Below are 19746 nucleotides of genomic sequence, written 5' to 3'. Positions count from 1 at the left end.
ACCATCTAGACCAACTTAGTGGTGTCTGATATCCTCTACTGTACTTGCCACTCTTCTTGCCAGCCACCTGCTACTTTACATTGTATCCAGAAATGTTCATGTGACAGATCCTTGGCCTTACACAGTTTTGGTGTCTTTTTGATGTTCTCATCAAAAGAAACATGACATTTCCACTTTGTAGGTTACGTGATTATACTGTACTCCGAAAGAAGTAGCAAGACTCTTACTATTTATAGGCTACAGACATTATTGGTTATAAAACATAAATTAGTAAGTATCTTCGCAAAATGCTTAATGCGGTAATCAGTGCACATTTAGGCCCACATGAAACTGAACTGATGCCATGAATGAACACCGAGGGATACTCCCAAAAGGGCGCCAATGAAGGGAATCAAGTGCAGGATGTCTGGGGAGTAGGCATTGTAAAATGTTCTGTGTTCGTCCTTTTGTTGAACAGATGGTAGACTGGCAGGTGCCACATCCCTGTCCTTCAACACTAACACTCCTTTTCATCTACGCAATGTCCTCTCCAACCAGGCAAACTCTGAAGCTTTGTTGACATACTGTACTCAACTTTGAGAGGTTGTTTAAATTATGTCAAGATTAAACTCTGAAGCTTTGTTGACATACTGTACTCAACTTTGGAAAGAGCTTGTTTAAATTATGTTAAAATCAAACAAATTGACAGGTTACTGTTGCACTTTAATAAATCCTTTTCCCTAACATAATTGATCATTTAATTGTACTATGTATTGTACATTATATTTCAGTATGTTCCTCAAATCAATCGTTACCTGAAACTTTCTTTGTTGCACCATCTTCAATCGGCAATGGATCATTAATTTTTAAATATTTATTATACACTTACACCTAAAATGACTTTGACGCTAGTCAAGTGCATGATGTATGATTAATTTTATATTTAATAACATTTTATTTGATTAATAAAACAACAACTCAAAATAAAGTATGTCCAAAGTGTCCAAACTGTGTGTAAGATACATGTGCATATCCAATAAAAGAAACAACCAGATTAGTGACGGATCTTCACAATTAATGTTTCAACACATGTTTACTCAGGCCCCTTGACCTAAGGTTGACCTACATGTTCCATCTTGTAGAGGGTGTGAACAGAGATTAGACAATCCCAATATAAAGGGCCGTCTACAGGCAGTCTCACCAACACCTACCTTGCTAAACGAAGCCCACTATGGAGTGGAGAACTTTGTGGTGGTGTATCTTGGCTTTGTCCGTAACTGGTGTTATCGCTTTGAAAGCCAAAAAGGGTAAGATTGAAAAGAAATGGTACCAAAAGATTTGACGAAGACTAATTGAATTCAAAGACAAACCAGATGTTACTTTCAATTGATTTTTGTTGTATTGTTTCCTTTTTGTCTCCTCAGGTCGCAGCAGCAATCATGTTAACAGCATCTGCAGCACCTGGGGCAGGCAACACTTCAAGACCTTTGATGGACAGCTATACCAGTTCCCTGGCATGTGTGAATACACTCTGGCCTCCAACTGCCACGGGTCTTACCAAGAGTTCTCTGTGCTGATGAAGAGGAGTGAGGCTGGTGGCAACCCTACTGTCAGTTATGTAGTGGTCACCATCAGCGACCTTGACTTTCATCTAACCAAGAACTTGATCAGGGTGAATGGCGAAGTGTAAGTAGGCAATTATCATAAATAATAATCAAAAAGGATAAACAATTTCCCCTGAAAATATGTCACTAAACATTACTTTTCCAAAACTAATTATACACAATCCTTGATCTAAATGATATATTTTGTCCCTTCCAGCATTGATCTGCCATACTACAAAGCAGGAGTTCAGCTGGAACGAAATGCAATTTACACCAAGCTTCACTCTAAAGTTGGCATCACTGTCATGTGGAATGGTGATGATGCAGTAATGGTAAGATACCATCAGAAATGTGTGCACTTTGACCACTTGTCAAAGTGCTGCAGTAGGTTATTCTATTTATTACGATTGTAGGTTGAATTTGGTTGAAATGTTGAATAGTTTGACTTTAAGACATAAAATATTTAATTGGAATATATCAGATTAAATCACTGACATGTGGTGTCATTGTCTATATTAGGTTGAACTGGATCCACAGTATGCCAATCGAACCTGCGGACTTTGTGGAGACTTCAATGGTGATTCTGTGTACAATGAGTTCATTCATAACGGTGGGTGACTACTGGTGCAGTTCACCTATACAAGGGTTAGGTGCATTCACCTTGTGTTTTTCACCATCACAATTTGTAAGTCTGTCTTCTATTTTAGTGACTGATACTGATGGATTTGTTGTTTACAGGTCGTATGATAAGCCTGGTCGAGTTTGGCAACTTACAGAAAGTCCATCGTCCGAACGACGATTGTGAAGATCCTTATGAAAATGATGATGAACCTACAGATAACACACTGTTAGAAGACAAATGCAAAGACTTTGTAAGTTTGTACTCAACTCCAACTAATGTAAATGATTCAAGACTTACTTGAATCCTTTACTAATTATATCATACTAATAATGCCAGGAACAATAACATGTCAAACAGATGCTACTGTATTTCAGAAAATGTGGCTTAGTAGCCAGTAACGTTGTCTATTTCCCACCCCTTTTTCTAGCGTGTCACCTGTAACCAGCTGCTGCATTCAGAGTCCTGGAAGTCCTGTGGTACCCTCCTGGATCCTGAGCCATACCTCCAGGCCTGCGTCCAAGACATGTGTGGCTGTGCCAACACCACAGATGATTTCTGCATCTGCAGCACGCTTGCAGAATTCTCCCGCCAGTGTTCCCATGCAGGAGGGAGTCCTCCTAACTGGAGGACTCCCCAGTTCTGTGGTACTGCCTTTACTTATCATCACCCTACATTTTAGAGCCTTTTTTTCTTATCAAAACAAAGATTAATTTTGATTTACTTTCTTTTGTTTGCTTGGTAATGTTGGGTTTTCTTGATTGCAGCTAAGCAGTGTCCATACAACATGGTGTATTTGGAGGATGGCTCTCCATGCATGGACACTTGCACACACTCAGACACAAGCTCACTGTGCGAGGAACACAAAATGGATGGATGTTTTTGTCCTCCAGGTCAGTTTTTCAGTTTTTTTAAAATATGAAACAATGTCTTGTTAATAACGTTTTTTTTTACTTGTTGTTATACTATTATAAACATGTTGTCAATATTTTAGGGACGGTGTTTGATAATATCTCAAAGAGAGGCTGCATCACACAAGACCAGTGTCAGTGCAAGCATGACAAGGTCTACAACAGTGGGGAGGTTTACAAACAGGACAAGGAGGAATGGTACATTTACAAACCTTGTTTTCTCAGGTTAACATGTGTGGTAAAGAATGAGTGACTAAGGACCACTTGTATTGTGTCATATCCTGTTAATTACGTCAATGTATTTCTCTGTCAGTGTCTGTCACCATGGCAAGTGGTCTTGTAAAAGCCTTCCGAGTCCTGCAACATGTGCAATTGAGGAGGGGTCACATGTGACCACCTTTGATGGCAAAGGCTTTATCTTCCACGGAGACTGCTACTACACTCTGGCTAAAGTTGAGAACAAGGTACATTATAACAAGTGAACGATAGATATGACTTTTAAGTCACAAAAAATCTCAATGAATGCATAGGCATTTCACTTATTTCCTGTGTCATGTCACTGTTTTGTTAGGAGAGTGTGGTTCCCAAGTTTACCATTCTGGTCCAGCTGGCTCCCTGTGTGAGCAACGAGCTTGATACTTGTCTAAAGACAGTGGTGGTCCTTCTGAACAATGACAGAAATAATGTAAGTATCCTTCAAGGAGAAATATATTTGACCTTAACTAAGACACACACCTGTGTATTTATTTTCTGATGTGTGTATTTTCTCAAAGATGTTGTTGTGTCCTTCAGGCCTTGGTGTTTACAGCTAACGGAAAAGTAAAGCACAATGCAGAGATTAATTTGCCCTACAGCACAGGTTGGACAATATTATACAAGTTGAATGTATCAAATGTGTTTAAGATACACGAAAACACTTCCCTTTCTTTATGGAAATGAACGTTTGCTTTTGTGATTGAATAATTTAAGATTGCTTGAGAAGCGGTTAACTCTTTCCCCCCTTCCTCACAGCTGACATCAACATATTCCAGCCTTCATCTTTCCACATCATTCTCCAAACCAGCTTTGGGTTGCAATTACAAATCCAGCTTGTCCCCATAATGCAAGTTTATGTGACACTGGACCAGATGCATAAGATGAAGACCAGAGGTAATATAGTTAATCACTTTTTATCCCACTGATTATCTGTGCAAATTTGTGTCATGTGATTTAAGGTTTACAGTATAACAACGCTTATTGATGTTATAAAGATGGCCATGCCTTTTGTTTGGTGTAGGTTTATGTGGGAACTACAACATGGTTCTGGGTGACGACATGAAGAGCCCTCAGGGGATTGTGGAGGGTACAGCATCTTCCTTCGGGAGCTCCTGGAAGAGCAATCCCAGCTGCCCAGACCGGGTGGAGAGGCTGGATGACCCATGTGCACTTAGTGTGGAGAATGGTACGTTTTGATCATACCTGGCCTTTTACTGGTCACATAGCCAAACTTTCAAGTTATATCATATCAATGCTGCATTGTATTGTATTTTATGTTATATTATGTTAACGACAGCTTTAAAAATCCTGCTCATATCACCGCATTGAATGCAAATACTGTTTAGCGTAAGTATGCGTATGTACTATAGAAGCCATTTTTTAATTCAACATCATTATTGTTGTTTCCTCAGAGAAGTATGCTGAACACTGGTGCTCACTGCTAAAAAATCCAGAAAGCACTTTTGCCAAGTGTCACACCTCAGTTGATCCTGAAATGTACTTCAAGGTAGATACAGTATATAATAGCTCTGATTTGCTGAGTCCGGTCTGGCTTGGATGATTGCAGCTTTATAATTGGTCCTCTCTGCAGCGCTGCACATACTCCAGCTGTAACTGTGAAAAGAGTGAGGACTGCCTGTGTGCGGTGTTCTCCTCTTATGCCCGAGCCTGTGCAACCAAAGGAGTGGTCTTGACAGGCTGGAGAGAAAACGTGTGTGGTAAGGATCTCATCACGATGCCTTTTAGAATGAAAACAATCAAGACATCTCCAACATACAATTCTGCAATGCTAACCTTCATGCTTAAAATACTTTTTTGTTGTTGTGGACAGACAAGTACACAAGGAGCTGCCCAATATCTCAGACCTTCTCCTACCAGCTGCAGAGATGCCAGCTGACCTGCAGATCACTGAGTTCAGAGCGACAGGGCTGCACCTTGGACTTTCAGCCTGTGGATGGCTGCTCCTGCCCTCAGGGTCTCTACCTGGATGATAAAGGTGTCTGTGTGCCCGTGGATAAGTGTCCTTGCTACAATGACGGTGTCCACGTCAAACCAGGGAAGTCCATCAACATCAGAGACGAGCATTGGTGAGTGACTGCTGCAAACCGATAAAAAGGGAAAGTATTCCTGGTGAACATGTAACACCTTGTCCATGATCCTTTACTTGTGCAGTATGCTATGCAGAGACATTTTTTTTTTTTTACAGTTAATAATTAATTGTCAAGTTTGTATTGTTTTCTTTTTCAAGTATCTGCACCAATGGCAAACTTCACTGTCGTTCTTGGAAAGTTCATCTCCACTCAGAGAGTAAGTTGCCTCAAGTCACAACAATGCCTCACAACCTTTTTGGTACAGAACATAAATAATCTGGTCTCTCTCTGTGTATGAAACATAGCTATGCCCTCTGTTACAGCCTGCCCATCCACAAAAGTGTTCTTCAACTGCTCTACCGCTGGTTCAGGGGAGATTGGAGTACAATGTGCTAAAAACTGTAGAAATCTGGACAGTGACGACTGTGTGAGTTGATGGCCGATGATCTTCCTAGTACATGCTTTTCCTCTTTCAGGTTCTTCCCTTTTTAATTAGTTGGCTTATTTCGTTTTTTTACCAGTACACCTCAGAGTGTCAATCCGGTTGTCAGTGTCCTAGTGGCCTTGTTGATGATAACAGAGGTAACTGTGTGAAAGAACATGACTGTCCATGCCTCCATGATGGGTTGTACTATGCTTCGGGACAACGTATCCCAGTCCAGTGCAACACATGGTAAGCTCATGTCATGATGATATAACTGATGTATTAATTATATACTGTACACATGTTCTGAATGTATTTGAATTATGTTCTCATCTAGCACCTGCAAGCGGGGACATTGGGAGTGCACAGATAAGAAGTGCTCTGGAACCTGTACAATTTTCGGCAGTGGTCATTACAGCACCTTTGACCAGCGAACGTATGGGTTTAGTGGTGAATGTGGCTATGTGGCTCTCCAGGTGAATGCATTTTGAAACCAGAACCATATGGAATGAAAGAAATGTTTTAGAAATAGTTTTGCTATTTTCTGAGCAACTATTTTACCTCTTGATCTACTAACTGATCATCAATAAACTGTGTTAACATTGTCATCTGTGTTCAAGAATAAATGTGGGGAAGGGACAGTCCAGGACTTTGGAGTGATTACAGAGAACATACCATGTGGAAGTACTGGCACAACGTGCTCCAAATCTGTCAGGATTAAGCTGGGGGTGAGTGAGAATAGAACTGAAATATCACTACAATTAGCAAAACAGCTTGTTCAAAGACAAATCACAATTAAATGTGAAATTGTTGTCATAAGAATGTTAGAATACACTGTGATAACCTATTTGTCCTGACAGAGAACAGAGTTAAAACTGTCACATGGATCATATGAAGTAACGGAAACAGATGAAGGTGTTCAAATCAAATACAATGTGAGGAACGTTGGATTGTACCTGGTCGTAGAGTCTGCTATAGGACTGTCTATATTGTGGGATCGCAAAACCACAGTCCGCATTATCCTTGAACCACATCATATGGTAAGTTGGATCTCGCACTGCAGCTACAATTGTGCTGAATGTTTTTGACTGTTGTTATTATACTGTGAACATATGATCTTGTGTTATCACTACTGGATTTACCTAATCTGTCTAACTGTATCCCCCCTCTGTATTATTATGGAAGAATATGAAAGGAAGATTAAATCCACTTACTCAGAAATAGATACTAGTTTACAACAGACTGACATCATATGGGCAGATGCCTGAATTTGATCTCAAAAACTACAGAAAGGATTTTACACACCTCTCATTGTAAACAGAAAAATGCCTTAGCAGATTTACTTCCAATTCCAACATATCTGTGTATCTCAGCACTTACAATGAAATATATGTGTGGCTGTATAGGGAGAAGTCTGCGGCCTATGTGGGGATTACAATGGGGATGCCCAGAATGACTTCACCACACAAAGCCAGATAACTGTTAGCAGTGTTCTGGAGTTTGCAAACAGCTGGCAAACATCATACTATTGTCCAGATGCAGAAGCAAACACAGAATCGTGTGTTGACAGACCCAATCGTCATAACTGGGCCAAAATGCAGTGCAGCATTATAAAAGGAATTACTTTCCAAGATTGCCACAAAAAGGTAAAAAAAAACGATCACATTCTCACACACATTATCATCTAATGTAAATTAAATAAATGATTTGAAATAATTATTTTAAAGAAATTGTACTCATTAAAACATTCATGTTTTGCACATACTTTTTAGGTGGATCCTACACAATTTTATGAGAACTGTGTGAAAGATTCATGTGCCTGTGATTCTGGGGGAGACTGTGAGTGTTTATGCACTGCAGTAGCGGCTTATGCTCAAGCTTGCAACGAAGCTGGAGTGTGTGTTAACTGGAGAACGCCTGAGATCTGTCGTAAGTACAGATTTCTTGTATTGTTTCAATAGTTTCTGAAATAAGCCAGTGATTTGGACAAAACACTAATAAATGAATTTCACATCAAGCCCCAAAGTATGGAACATTACGTTTATCCATAGCTCATTACTTTTTATTCAGTTTAACTTTGTAGATACCCATTTCCCCATATTATTCTTCATATCTATTTTATTATCATCATGTACTATGATACATTTTTTTCTCATTCTACTGCTTGTTAAATATAAAATAATTCAAATATATTAATTGTTTAATGCTGACATTTCTGTGCATAATATGTATTTATACATAGTTATAATCATGCAGATCTACATTATGAAATAGAGATTTTTATTTATTTATTAAATAGATGTTTGATTGCTTATGGATGATATCGTATTTGATTGCATGGTAAATTGGCCTTCATTTTACAATACAGCTGTGTTTTGTGACTACTACAATGAGCCCAATGAGTGCAAATGGCATTATAGCCCATGTCACACACCTTGCTACAAGACCTGCTTGAATCCACAAGGCATATGCAGCAACCCAATTCCAAACCTGGAAGGTAATTAATCTTGTTGCTCTTACAACTGTATAGTATTTTTTATTTTAAATAGTTAAAGGACCAAATGATCAAAAGCCAAAATTCTAATAATGTTATTTGACTTCTACATAGGCTGTTACCCAGTGTGCCCAGAGGATAAACCCATATTTGATGAAAAGAACCAGACATGTGTTGAAAAGTGTGACGTCTGCATATACAATGGAACTGTGTATGAGGATCACGAAGTTATTTATAATGTGACTGATAACCTGGGAATGTGCTACTATTCCATTTGCATTAACGCAACCGCAATCCATAGCAATGAAACTTGCTTTACAACACCAACCCCACCACCAACACCCCCATCAACTTTGTCACCATCGACAACTACCCAATCTGTGACATCACTTACTACAACGGAAAAACCCACGACAACCACCACTGTACAGACCACCACACCACAACCAACACCAACAGCCACCACAACTGCAGCTCCAACTCCTGAACCAACAGCAACACCAACCACCACCACAACTGCAGCTCCAACTCCTAAACCAACACCACCAACAACTACAACCACCACTACAACTGCAGCTCCAACTCCAGAACCAACACCATCACCAACCACCAGCACAACTGCAGCTCCAACTCCTGAACCAACACCACCACCAACCACCAGCACAACTGCAGCTCCAACTCCTGAACCAACACCGCCACCAACTACAACAACCACCACAACTGCAGCTCCAACTCCTGAATCAACACCAACACCAACCACCACCACCACAACTGAACCTCCAACTCCTGAACCAACAACAGCCCAAACTACAAAATCGACAACTGTGAAAACTCCTGCACCTACTACACCATGTATTCCTACTTGTGAGTGGTCAGAATGGTATGACGAGGATGACAGTTCAAGCAAAAGTGACTGGGAAACATATGAAAATATCACACAAAGTGGAAAGACTGTCTGTGAAAAGCCATTGGATATTGAATGTAAAGATACGAGATACCCTGATAGGCCCCTTGAAGAAGTGCTTGTTGATACCAAGCAAGTTGTGACATGTGATGTAAATATTGGTTTTATTTGTAAAAAAGAGGACCAACCAAAGCGACCAGGAAAATGCTACAATTACAAGCTCCGTGTTTATTGTTGCATTATTTGTACCACACCAACACCACCACCAACACCAACCACCACCACAACTGCAGCTCCAACTCCTGAACCAACACCACCACCAACACCAACCACCAGCACAACTGCAGCTCCAACTCCTGAACCAACACCACCACCAACTACAACCACCACCACAACTGCAGCTCCAACTCCTGAACCAACACCAACACCAACCACCAGCACAACTGCAGCTCCAACTCCTGAACCAACACCATCACCAACTACAACAACCACCACAACTGCAGCTCCAACTCCTGAACCAACACCAACACCAACCACCAGCACAACTGCAGCTTCAACTCCTGAACCAACACCACCACCAACTACAACCACCACCACAACTGCAGCTCCAACTCCTGAACCAACACCAACACCAACCACCAGCACAACTGCAGCTCCAACTCCTGAACCAACACCATCACCAACTACAACAACCACCACAACTGTAGCTCCAACTCCTAAACCAACACCACCACCAACCAGCACCACAACTGCAGCTCCAACTCCTGAACCAACACCATCACCAACTACAAAAACCACCACAACTGCAGCTCCAACTCCTGAACCAACACCACCACCAACACCAACCACCAGCACAACTGCAGCTCCAACTCCTGAACCAACACCAACACCAACCACCAGCACAACTGCAGCTCCAACTCCTGAACCAACACCATCACCAACCACCAGCACAACTGCAGCTCCAACTCCTGAACCAACACCACCACCAACTACAACAACCACCACAACTGCAATTCCAACTCCTGAACCAACACCACCACCAACTACAACAACCACCACAACTGCAGCTCCAACTCCAGAACCAACACCAACACCAACCACCAGCACAACTGCAGCTCCAACTCCTGAACCAACACCAACACTAACCACCAGCACAACTGCAGCTCCAACTCCTGAACCAACACCACCACCAACACCAACCACCACCACAACTGCAGCTCCAACTCCTGAACCAACACCACCATCAACACCAACCACCACCACAACTGCAGCTCCAACTCCTGAACCAACACCACCACCAACTACAACAACCAGCACAACTGAACCTCCAACTCCTGAACCAACACCACCACCAACACCAACCACCAGCACAACTGAACCTCCAACTCCTGAACCAACACCACCACCAACTACAACAACCACCACAACTGCAATTCCAACTCCTGAACCAACACCACCACCAACTACAACAACCACCACAACTGCAGCTCCAACTCCAGAACCAACACCAACACCAACCACCAGCACAACTGCAGCTCCAACTCCTGAACCAACACCAACACTAACCACCAGCACAACTGCAGCTCCAACTCCTGAACCAACACCACCACCAACACCAACCACCACCACAACTGCAGCTCCAACTCCTGAACCAACACCACCATCAACACCAACCACCACCACAACTGCAGCTCCAACTCCTGAACCAACAACAGCCCAAACTACAAAATCGACAACTGTGAAAACTCCTGCACCTACTACACCATGTATTCCTACTTGTGAGTGGTCAGAATGGTATGACGAGGATGACAGTTCAAGCAAAAGTGACTGGGAAACATATGAAAATATCACACAAAGTGGAAAGACTGTCTGTGAAAAGCCATTGGATATTGAATGTAAAGATACGAGATACCCTGATAGGCCCCTTGAAGAAGTGCTTGTTGATACCAAGCAAGTTGTGACATGTGATGTAAATATTGGTTTTATTTGTAAAAAAGAGGACCAACCAAAGCGACCAGGAAAATGCTACAATTACAAGCTCCGTGTTTATTGTTGCATTATTTGTACCACACCAACACCACCACCAACACCAACCACCACCACAACTTCAGCTCCAACTCCTGAACCAACACCACCACCAACACCAACCACCAGCACAACTGCAGCTCCAACTCCTGAACCAACACCACCACCAACTACAACCACCACCACAACTGCAGCTCCAACTCCTGAACCAACACCAACCACAAGCACAACTGCAGCTCCAACTCCTGAACCAACACCATCATCAACTACAACAACCACCACAACTGCAGCTCCAACTCCTGAACCAACACCATCACCAACACCAACCACCAGCACAACTGCAGCTTCAACTCCTGAACCAACACCACCACCAACTACAACCACCACCACAACTGCAGCTCCAACTCCTGAACCAACACCAACACCAACCACCAGCACAACTGCAGCTCCAACTCCTGAACCAACACCATCACCAACTACAACAACCACCACAACTGCAGCTCCAACTCCTGAACCAACACCAACACCAACCACCAGCACAACTGCAGCTCCAACTCCTGAACCAACACCACCACCAACTACAACCACCACCACAACTGCAGCTCCAACTCCTGAACCAACACCAACACCAACCACCAGCACAACTGCAGCTCCAACTCCTGCACCAACACCATCACCAACTACAACAACCACCACAACTGCAGCTCCAACTCCTGAACCAACACCATCACCAACACCAACCACCAGCACAACTGCAGCTTCAACTCCTGAACCAACACCACCACCAACTACAACAACCACCACAACTGCAGGTCCAACTCCTGAACCAACACCACCACCAACACCAACCACCAGCACAACTGCAGCTCCAACTCCAGAACCAACACCACCACCAACTACAACCACCACCACAACTGCAGCTCCAACTCCTGAACCAACACCAACACCAACCACCAGCACAACTGCAGCTCCAACTCCTGAACCAACACCACCACCAACTACAACAACCACCACAACTGCAGCTCCAACTCCTGAACCAACACCAACCACCAGCACAACTGCTGCTCCAACTCCTGAACCAACACCACCACCAACTACAACAACCACCACAACTGCAGGTCCAACTCCTGAACCAACACCACCACCAACACCAACCACCAGCACAACTGCAGCTCCAACTCCTGAACCAACACCAACACCAACTACAACCACCACCACCACAACTGCAGCTCCAACTCCTGAACCAACACCACCACCAACACCAACCACCAGCACAACTGCAGCTCCAACTCCTGAACCAACACCACCCCCAACTACAACCACCACAACAACTGCAGCTCCAACTCCTGAACCAACTACAACAACCACCACAACTGCAGCTCCAACTCCTCAACCAACACCACCACCAACACCAACCACCAGCACAACTGCAGCTCCAACTCCTGAACCAACACCAACACCAACCACCAGCACAACTGCAGCTCCAACTCCTGAACCAACACCACCACCAACTACAACAACCACCACAACTGCAGGTCCAACTCCTAAACCAACACCACCACCAACACCAACCACCAGCACAACTGCAGCTCCAACTCCAGAACCAACACCACCACCAACTACAACAACCACCACAACTGCAGTTCCAACTCCTGAACCAACACCAACCACCACCACAACTGCAGCTCCAACTCCTGAACCAACACCAACACCAACCACCAGCACAACTGCAGCTCCAACTCCTGAACCAACACCACCACCAACTACAACCACCACCACAACTGCAGCTCCAACTCCTGAACCAACACCAACCACCAGCACAACTGCAGCTCCAACTCCTGAACCAACACCACCACCAACACCAACCACCAGCACAACTGCAACTCCAACTCCTGAACCAACACCACCAACAACTACAACAACCACCACAACTGCAGCTCCAACTCCTGAACCAACACCAACACCAACTACAACTGAAAAACCAACACCATCACCAACAACCACCACCACAATTGAACCTCCAATTTCAGGACCAACAACAGCCCAAACTACAACAGAATCTGTTATCACTGGTCCAACAAAAACATCTCCATCAACAGGTGAACAAATTACCAAGAGTACTACTGTGAATACTCCCAAACCATCAACACCTCATAGTACAACTGAAAAACCCACAACTACTACTACTGTGACCACCCAAAGTCCAACCACATCTCCAACTCAATCACCAACAACATTAACGACAGAATGCATTTGTACTTTCAATGGGAAGCACTATAAACCAGGTAATACAAAAATGGCTGTAGAATAACAAAAGAGAATGTCATTTTAATTGGATGATAATTACTTGATAACTTAACTGTCAATTGATTTGGTGTTTAGGAGAGACCATACTTGACCAGAAAGACATGGGGTCAGGTATATGCCTTACCATGATATGCTCCAACATTTGTGAGATTAAGAATACGACAGGACCATGTTTTGTTCCAACCCCACCTCCACCCACTTGCCCAGAATGGGACAAAGTGGTAAGTCACTCCACACAAATGCTTCAAATGTGCTGATATTTTCATGCTATTGATGGAGTGAATCAACATTTGGTTTATTAGGATATTGTGAAAACTGGCAATTTATTGTCTTATTCTTTCTCCCTCTAAACGTCAGCAAAACGAAACATTTTTGATTTGCAACTGTACAATGGCCAGATGCATTGAGAATAATACCATTGAAATAGTTCTATATGAATGTCCACCCCTTGAGAACATCACTTGTGCCAATGGGATGAATCCAGTTCTTGTTTATGATGAGAACTATTGTTGCAAATACTATGTGTGTGACTGTGAGTTTCTCTTCTTCTAAGTCTCTGAACAAAAAATACATAGTATTTTATTTATTTATTGCTTCTTGTAATAACTGCCCAATCTTAATTGTTGGTTCAATACTTTTTTATTGCAGGTATGTGTGAAGGTTGGGGAGACCCTCATTATATAACATTTGATGGGCTGATGTACAGTTATCAAGGAAACTGTACCTACGTCCTCATGGAGGAGATCAGACCTAATCACAACTTAAGAATTTATATTGACAACGTCTACTGTGATCCCACTGAGGTTGTGTCCTGTCCCAGGTCAATCATCGTGTCTTATAACAACCAAGTCATAACACTGAAGAATCACAACCTCATTGGTGCTGTGCAGTTAGAGGTACTGTGCAGTATGTTCTATGCTAAGTTTTATTGACCAACTGGTTTGAAAAATTCTAACATTTGTTCAACAATTATTAAGGCTAAATTACTTATTCTTTTGTTCATTTCATCAAGGCTCTTGCTGGCGACGTGGGCCTTGATCTACCTTTTGCACGTCATGGGATAAAGATTTTGAACTCTGGACTTAATATGGTTTTGGAGATTCCTGGTCTACAAGTAGTTGTTACATTTGGTGTCAATGGCTTTAGTGTTGAACTTCCATTTAAAAAGTTTGGAAACAACACACAGGGACATTGTGGTAAGTGTTAAAGCCTGTTCTGCAGACCAAGCCTTTCAGTAGTGGACAATTTAGATTTCAATCCCCTTCTACATTGTCACTAAATACAATTTGCTTTTAAAAGTGTGCTAATTAGTATTTTGATTTGTGTTTGTGTATCCTATCAGGGACATGCAACAACAATCAGCATGATGACTGCATGCTGCCAGGAGGCCAGCTGGTGAATAGCTGTGCGGTTATGGCAGATTACTGGCCTGCCAAAGACCTGTCCCAGCCTGACTGTTTCGTGCCACCCTTGTTCCCACCCACCGACTCACCGGTTCATCCTTCGCCAAAGCCATGCAAACCTGATTCCATTTGTGATCTTCTTAAGAGCAGGTACCCCCCAAAAACACACACACACACACATTTTATTTTGTTTAACAACAATATGCCATGCCACAGGTGTATATTGTAAACTAGGGATGCACCGAATCCAGGATTCGGTTTCGGCCGAATATTGGGCTTTTTGACGGGGTTCGGATTCGGCCGAACCTTTGAATTTTTTTCAACTAATCCGAACCCTACGCTTGCACTACGCGCTGAGGGTGGGAGGAGGATTCGGCATTCGGTTTCAGATTCGGCCGAATCTTCACCAGTGGATTCGGTATATGGCCGAACCCCAAAAATCTGGATTCGGTGCATCCCTATTGTAAACCCCTTTTTTCATATTGTGTCTTCGAAATGTCTGTTACTCATGATTTTCTGTCTGGTTTATTTACACAGCTTGTTTGAAGAATGCCATCCATTTGTCTCACCTGACAAATTCTATGAGGGATGTGTTTTTGATGGCTGCCATGTATCCAACCCAACAGTTGAGTGCACAAGTTTGCAGACTTATGCTGCTTCTTGTATTCAGTTTGGAGTTTGCTTACACTGGAGGAACCACGTCAAAATATGTGGTAAGAAAACCCTTCCTGTCAGTGTGTTGTACAATTATTTATTTAATAATTTAGCCAACATTTTATATTAAGGTTTAAGTACCATGCAACTACATAGCTATTCCTACAGTAACATTGTAGTTACACAAGAACTGCTATGTAGTTATACTTCCATACCGTTTAGCAGTACAATTTATTACACAAGTGACACTCGGTAAGGGAGAAGTTGGGCTTTTCAGGCGAGGCTTACATTGATTCTATTTTGGTAAAACCATCTTCAACTGCCCCTTTACAACACCCCCTTTAATCCCTCCCCCCACAGTGTGTCTTTGTACACTTTTGTAATAATTTACAACCCTAACACTTACATAGCTATTCCTATAGACCTACAATGTTGTCGCTGTACGTGTTGCTATGCAGTTACATGGTAGTTCATGTCATCTTAATGAAAAGTGTAAATGTAATTAATTATTATAATTTAGATGAACCGAAACGATTTACTTTCTTTTCCTTCCCCAACAGCCAGCGAATGTCCGGCAGACAAAGTCTACAACCCCTGCGGTCCTGCAGAGCAGCCTACCTGTGATGATAAGTAAGTGTTACATGTCTGACATGTTACAAGTCATGCTTACATCAAGCATCAGGTCTCCCGGGCATTCACATCGTTCTTATGGTTGTCATTCAGGGAGACAAACCATTACTGTTGATTTTATTTCAAATAAATGAATGCTCAGAAAAAAAACAGATCAGAATACAACAGTTCCCTTTTACAGTCCTGCTGATACCCACTTGAATTTTACAACTGAGGGATGCTTTTGCCCAGATGGCATGAAGTTGTTTAACAAAAAGTCTCGAGTGTGTGTGGATAAATGTGGTAAGTATACGCAGCATTTTGAGATTATTCTGATCATATCATCCATGATGTTTAACCAACTAAAACTGTTATAGGCCCATTTATGATCGATGATTCTGACAAGATATTGCATTTTGCAAAATTGATTACTGATTGTGGTGCGTGTTTTCATAGGGTGCCTTGATCCAGAAGGTGTACCACGAGAGGTAAATTAATGACACGGAAAACAATTGACTACCTATTCAGAAAGGTTTAATGAAATTAATAGTAACCATTCTTGTCACATTGAATTAAATTAAATCAACCGCTTATTTGCAACTCTTCATACAGTTCAATGAGAGGTTTCAGTACAAATGCCAGGACTGCATTTGTGAGAAATCCACCAAGACTGTGACTTGCAAGCCTAAGGTTTGTCCAGAGTCCCCTGTAGCCACCTGCACTGATCCAGGGTTCATCCTTGTCAACCAGACTAACCCGTCAGACTCCTGCTGCTTTAGCCTCGCTTGCGGTAAGACTTATTCAGACTCTATTCATTCTCACAAATTCTCTCACATAATGATGCGCAACCTATACACTTCAGACAGTAGAATATATGTGCAATTGCTTTTTCCACAGAGTGTGTCAGCAGTACTTGTCCAGCTAAAGACATGAACTGTCCGATTGGGTTCAAGCCTATGGTCTCAGTGCCTGAAGGAAAATGCTGCCCAGAAACCAAATGTGGTATTGTCTTTAAGAATATCTTGTCCCAATGTTTTTATAGTAAGGACAACACTGTTTGTGAATTCCCTGTTATTTCATTGTGAGTGTCTCTGTCTCCTTATACCAGAGCCTAAAAGAGTTTGTGTGCACAAAATGATGGAATACCAGGTAATAACAGCATAAACACTCAATCTAAAAAATCAATTTGTACATGAGAATAGTTTTATAATGCTAAATATTTTGAGTTCCATTTACACATTTCATATGTTTTTTCTGTTCCTAGCCTGATGCCTCAGTACCAGTGGTAGAATGTCAAGACTGTACTTGTACGAGGGAGGAGAACGTCGATGGCCTGTTAAAAATAGTCTGTCACTTTCCAGAATGTAATAAAAGCTGTGATCTGGTAAGAACGAGAATATTGATTGCTCCTAGTGATATTTTGAAGCATGAAACTGTGAAGATATAAGTTATCTCTGTCAACGGAGTCTCACTGTGTTCTTCTCCCAGGGATATGAGTATATTGAGACTGACTCAGATGAATGCTGTGGGAAGTGTTTGCAGACACACTGTATCCTCAAAATGAATGGAACCAACAAGTTGCTGAAGGTAATCGTCCTTACCTGTTTAGAGTTAGAGTACCAGAATTCTGAGTAGTTATTAATCTAACTTTGCTTAAACACTGAACGTGTGTCTGTGTGTTTGTGCCCACCCAGCCAGGAGATGTCTGGTCAATGTCTGGCAATACATGTGAAAGTTACAGTTGCTTTAGGAATGGTGCGACCTATGTAACCACCCGCTCCAAGATCCAGTGTCCTCCATTCCAGCAGAGCAACTGCCAACCGGTATATATTGTAAACATGCAACAATTCCAATTTGCATTGCTAGAAAAATCTGGATGTAAAAAGTACTTAACTTTTATTTCTGCCACACAACAGGATTCAATACAGACAGCAGCAAATGGTTGCTGTAAAATTTGTGAGTAGGATTTTCTTATTCTTTTTGTTTTGTACATGAGTTCTGTTCAAAACATCTACAAGCGGTGTCACAAGATAAGAATGATATTCAGTCATATTTAAAATACAAAAATGTCCACAAAAATAATTTTTTTTCTTGTTCTCCAACAGGTCAGGAGAAGGATAAGGCCTGTAAGATAGGAAGCAAGCAAACCCGCATCAATTACAAGGGATGCCAGTCTGTGGAGGAAGTGGACATGCCTTACTGTGAAGGAGCCTGCAACACTTTCACCAAGTAAGACACACATTTAACAAGCACTATAAATCAATATTAACAAGGGCATAGTGCCTGTGATGCAGACAGTGATGTCAGTGAGAAAGACACACACATATTCTTGGAACTATAGATTGATAGTGCACAGTGCCCTTGACGAAGCAGGTGATACACACACCGATTCCTTGAATTATAGATAGGTAAGATATCAGTGACACAAATAGATTTCCGTTTCTTGCATACTAAAGATAGTGACAGTGAGTCAACTTCATACCTATGTGTGAACCCCTTCCCATCTCTCTGTGTTGCAGGTACTCAGAGGTGGCTGCCATCATGCAGCAGTCCTGCGCTTGCTGCAAGGAGTTGCGCTCTTCCAACCGTACTGTTACCCTGCAGTGCCTGAATGGAGACCAGGTTCCTTACACATACATGCACGTGGAGGAGTGTAGCTGCAGCCACACTGACTGCAACGGTGCTGGCAGAGGGCTTCTCCGCAAGGGCCGGAGTCTAAGATTGGTCTGAAAGGGACTGCGACTCCCCCACCACTTTACTTTTACTTTAAGTTGTCTACCCTAGACCCTTACCTGTTATCTACTATAGATTATATTTGAAATGTAGAACTCAAATCTTTTTATCTTAATAAATGCATCTGAAAAAAATCACCCGTTCATGTTTCTACTTCTGAATACTGACATTATACTGTATTAAGGACCTATTTCCCATAAAGGCAGTGTTTAACTTTGATTTGGTAAATTCCTTCCCTTATTGAACACTACAAAACAGTAATGTGGTTAATAAACTGTTTTATTGCTTAGTGGATGCTACTTTATATATTCCTGCACATAAAAAGTGAGCTGCTTCGTAAATATTCCAAATCAATCACAAAATATTAAATATTCCATATTTTATATTCTTTAATAAGTTGTGATCTTACAATTATTATATCAAATGTAAACAAATGTATTAACTGTACATTAAATATAGTATGATATAGCATTGATTGACAGTAAAAGCTTAAGATGTTATGTTTTCATCATCCCATTGGTCAATATTTGACACATGATTATTGTTAAAAACTTCCTTTACAATGAAACGAGAAGGGAGTTTCCTAGTTTGAACAGCTGTTGAAACTCAAACATTCTGCTAAGCAGAAATAAAGTGTCAATAAATTGATCCTCATTTCAGAAAATGTGGTGAACCACAAGCATTAAACCACATTCGCTCCAATTCAATTGAACAGTTGGTTCATCAGTTTCTTCT

General features: G+C 41.8%; 1 protein-coding gene across 1 annotated transcript; it reads left to right on the top strand.

Moving 5' to 3' along the window:
• Nucleotides 1–1181: 1181 nt before the first annotated feature.
• On the top strand, nt 1182–19145 carry LOC124476416 (mucin-2-like). Its single transcript, XM_047033538.1, has 45 exons — nt 1182–1286; nt 1404–1665; nt 1801–1915; nt 2103–2193; nt 2322–2455; nt 2633–2849; nt 2970–3095; nt 3197–3311; nt 3427–3577; nt 3685–3798; nt 3906–3972; nt 4125–4262; nt 4390–4554; nt 4781–4875; nt 4960–5086; nt 5200–5455; nt 5617–5675; nt 5782–5885; nt 5980–6131; nt 6220–6358; nt 6503–6610; nt 6743–6922; nt 7289–7528; nt 7655–7811; nt 8251–8379; nt 8491–9584; nt 13302–13590; nt 13688–13833; nt 13970–14144; nt 14261–14508; nt 14625–14808; nt 14955–15165; nt 15553–15728; nt 16230–16299; nt 16481–16581; nt 16735–16766; nt 16891–17068; nt 17176–17280; nt 17387–17427; nt 17543–17662; nt 17767–17865; nt 17973–18101; nt 18195–18234; nt 18384–18507; nt 18798–19145. The coding sequence occupies exons 1-45, from the start codon at nt 1211–1213 to the stop codon at nt 19006–19008; spliced, it is 7290 nt and encodes a 2429-aa protein (XP_046889494.1). The 5' UTR covers nt 1182–1210; the 3' UTR covers nt 19009–19145.
• Nucleotides 19146–19746: the final 601 nt, after the last annotated feature.

Source organism: Hypomesus transpacificus, chromosome 14 (genome assembly GCF_021917145.1).
Source record: "Hypomesus transpacificus isolate Combined female chromosome 14, fHypTra1, whole genome shotgun sequence".
In the NCBI taxonomy this organism is placed as follows: domain Eukaryota; kingdom Metazoa; phylum Chordata; class Actinopteri; order Osmeriformes; family Osmeridae; genus Hypomesus; species Hypomesus transpacificus.
The sequence above is the reverse complement of the archived record's forward strand: the minus strand, read 5'-3'. Positions and strand labels throughout refer to the sequence as shown.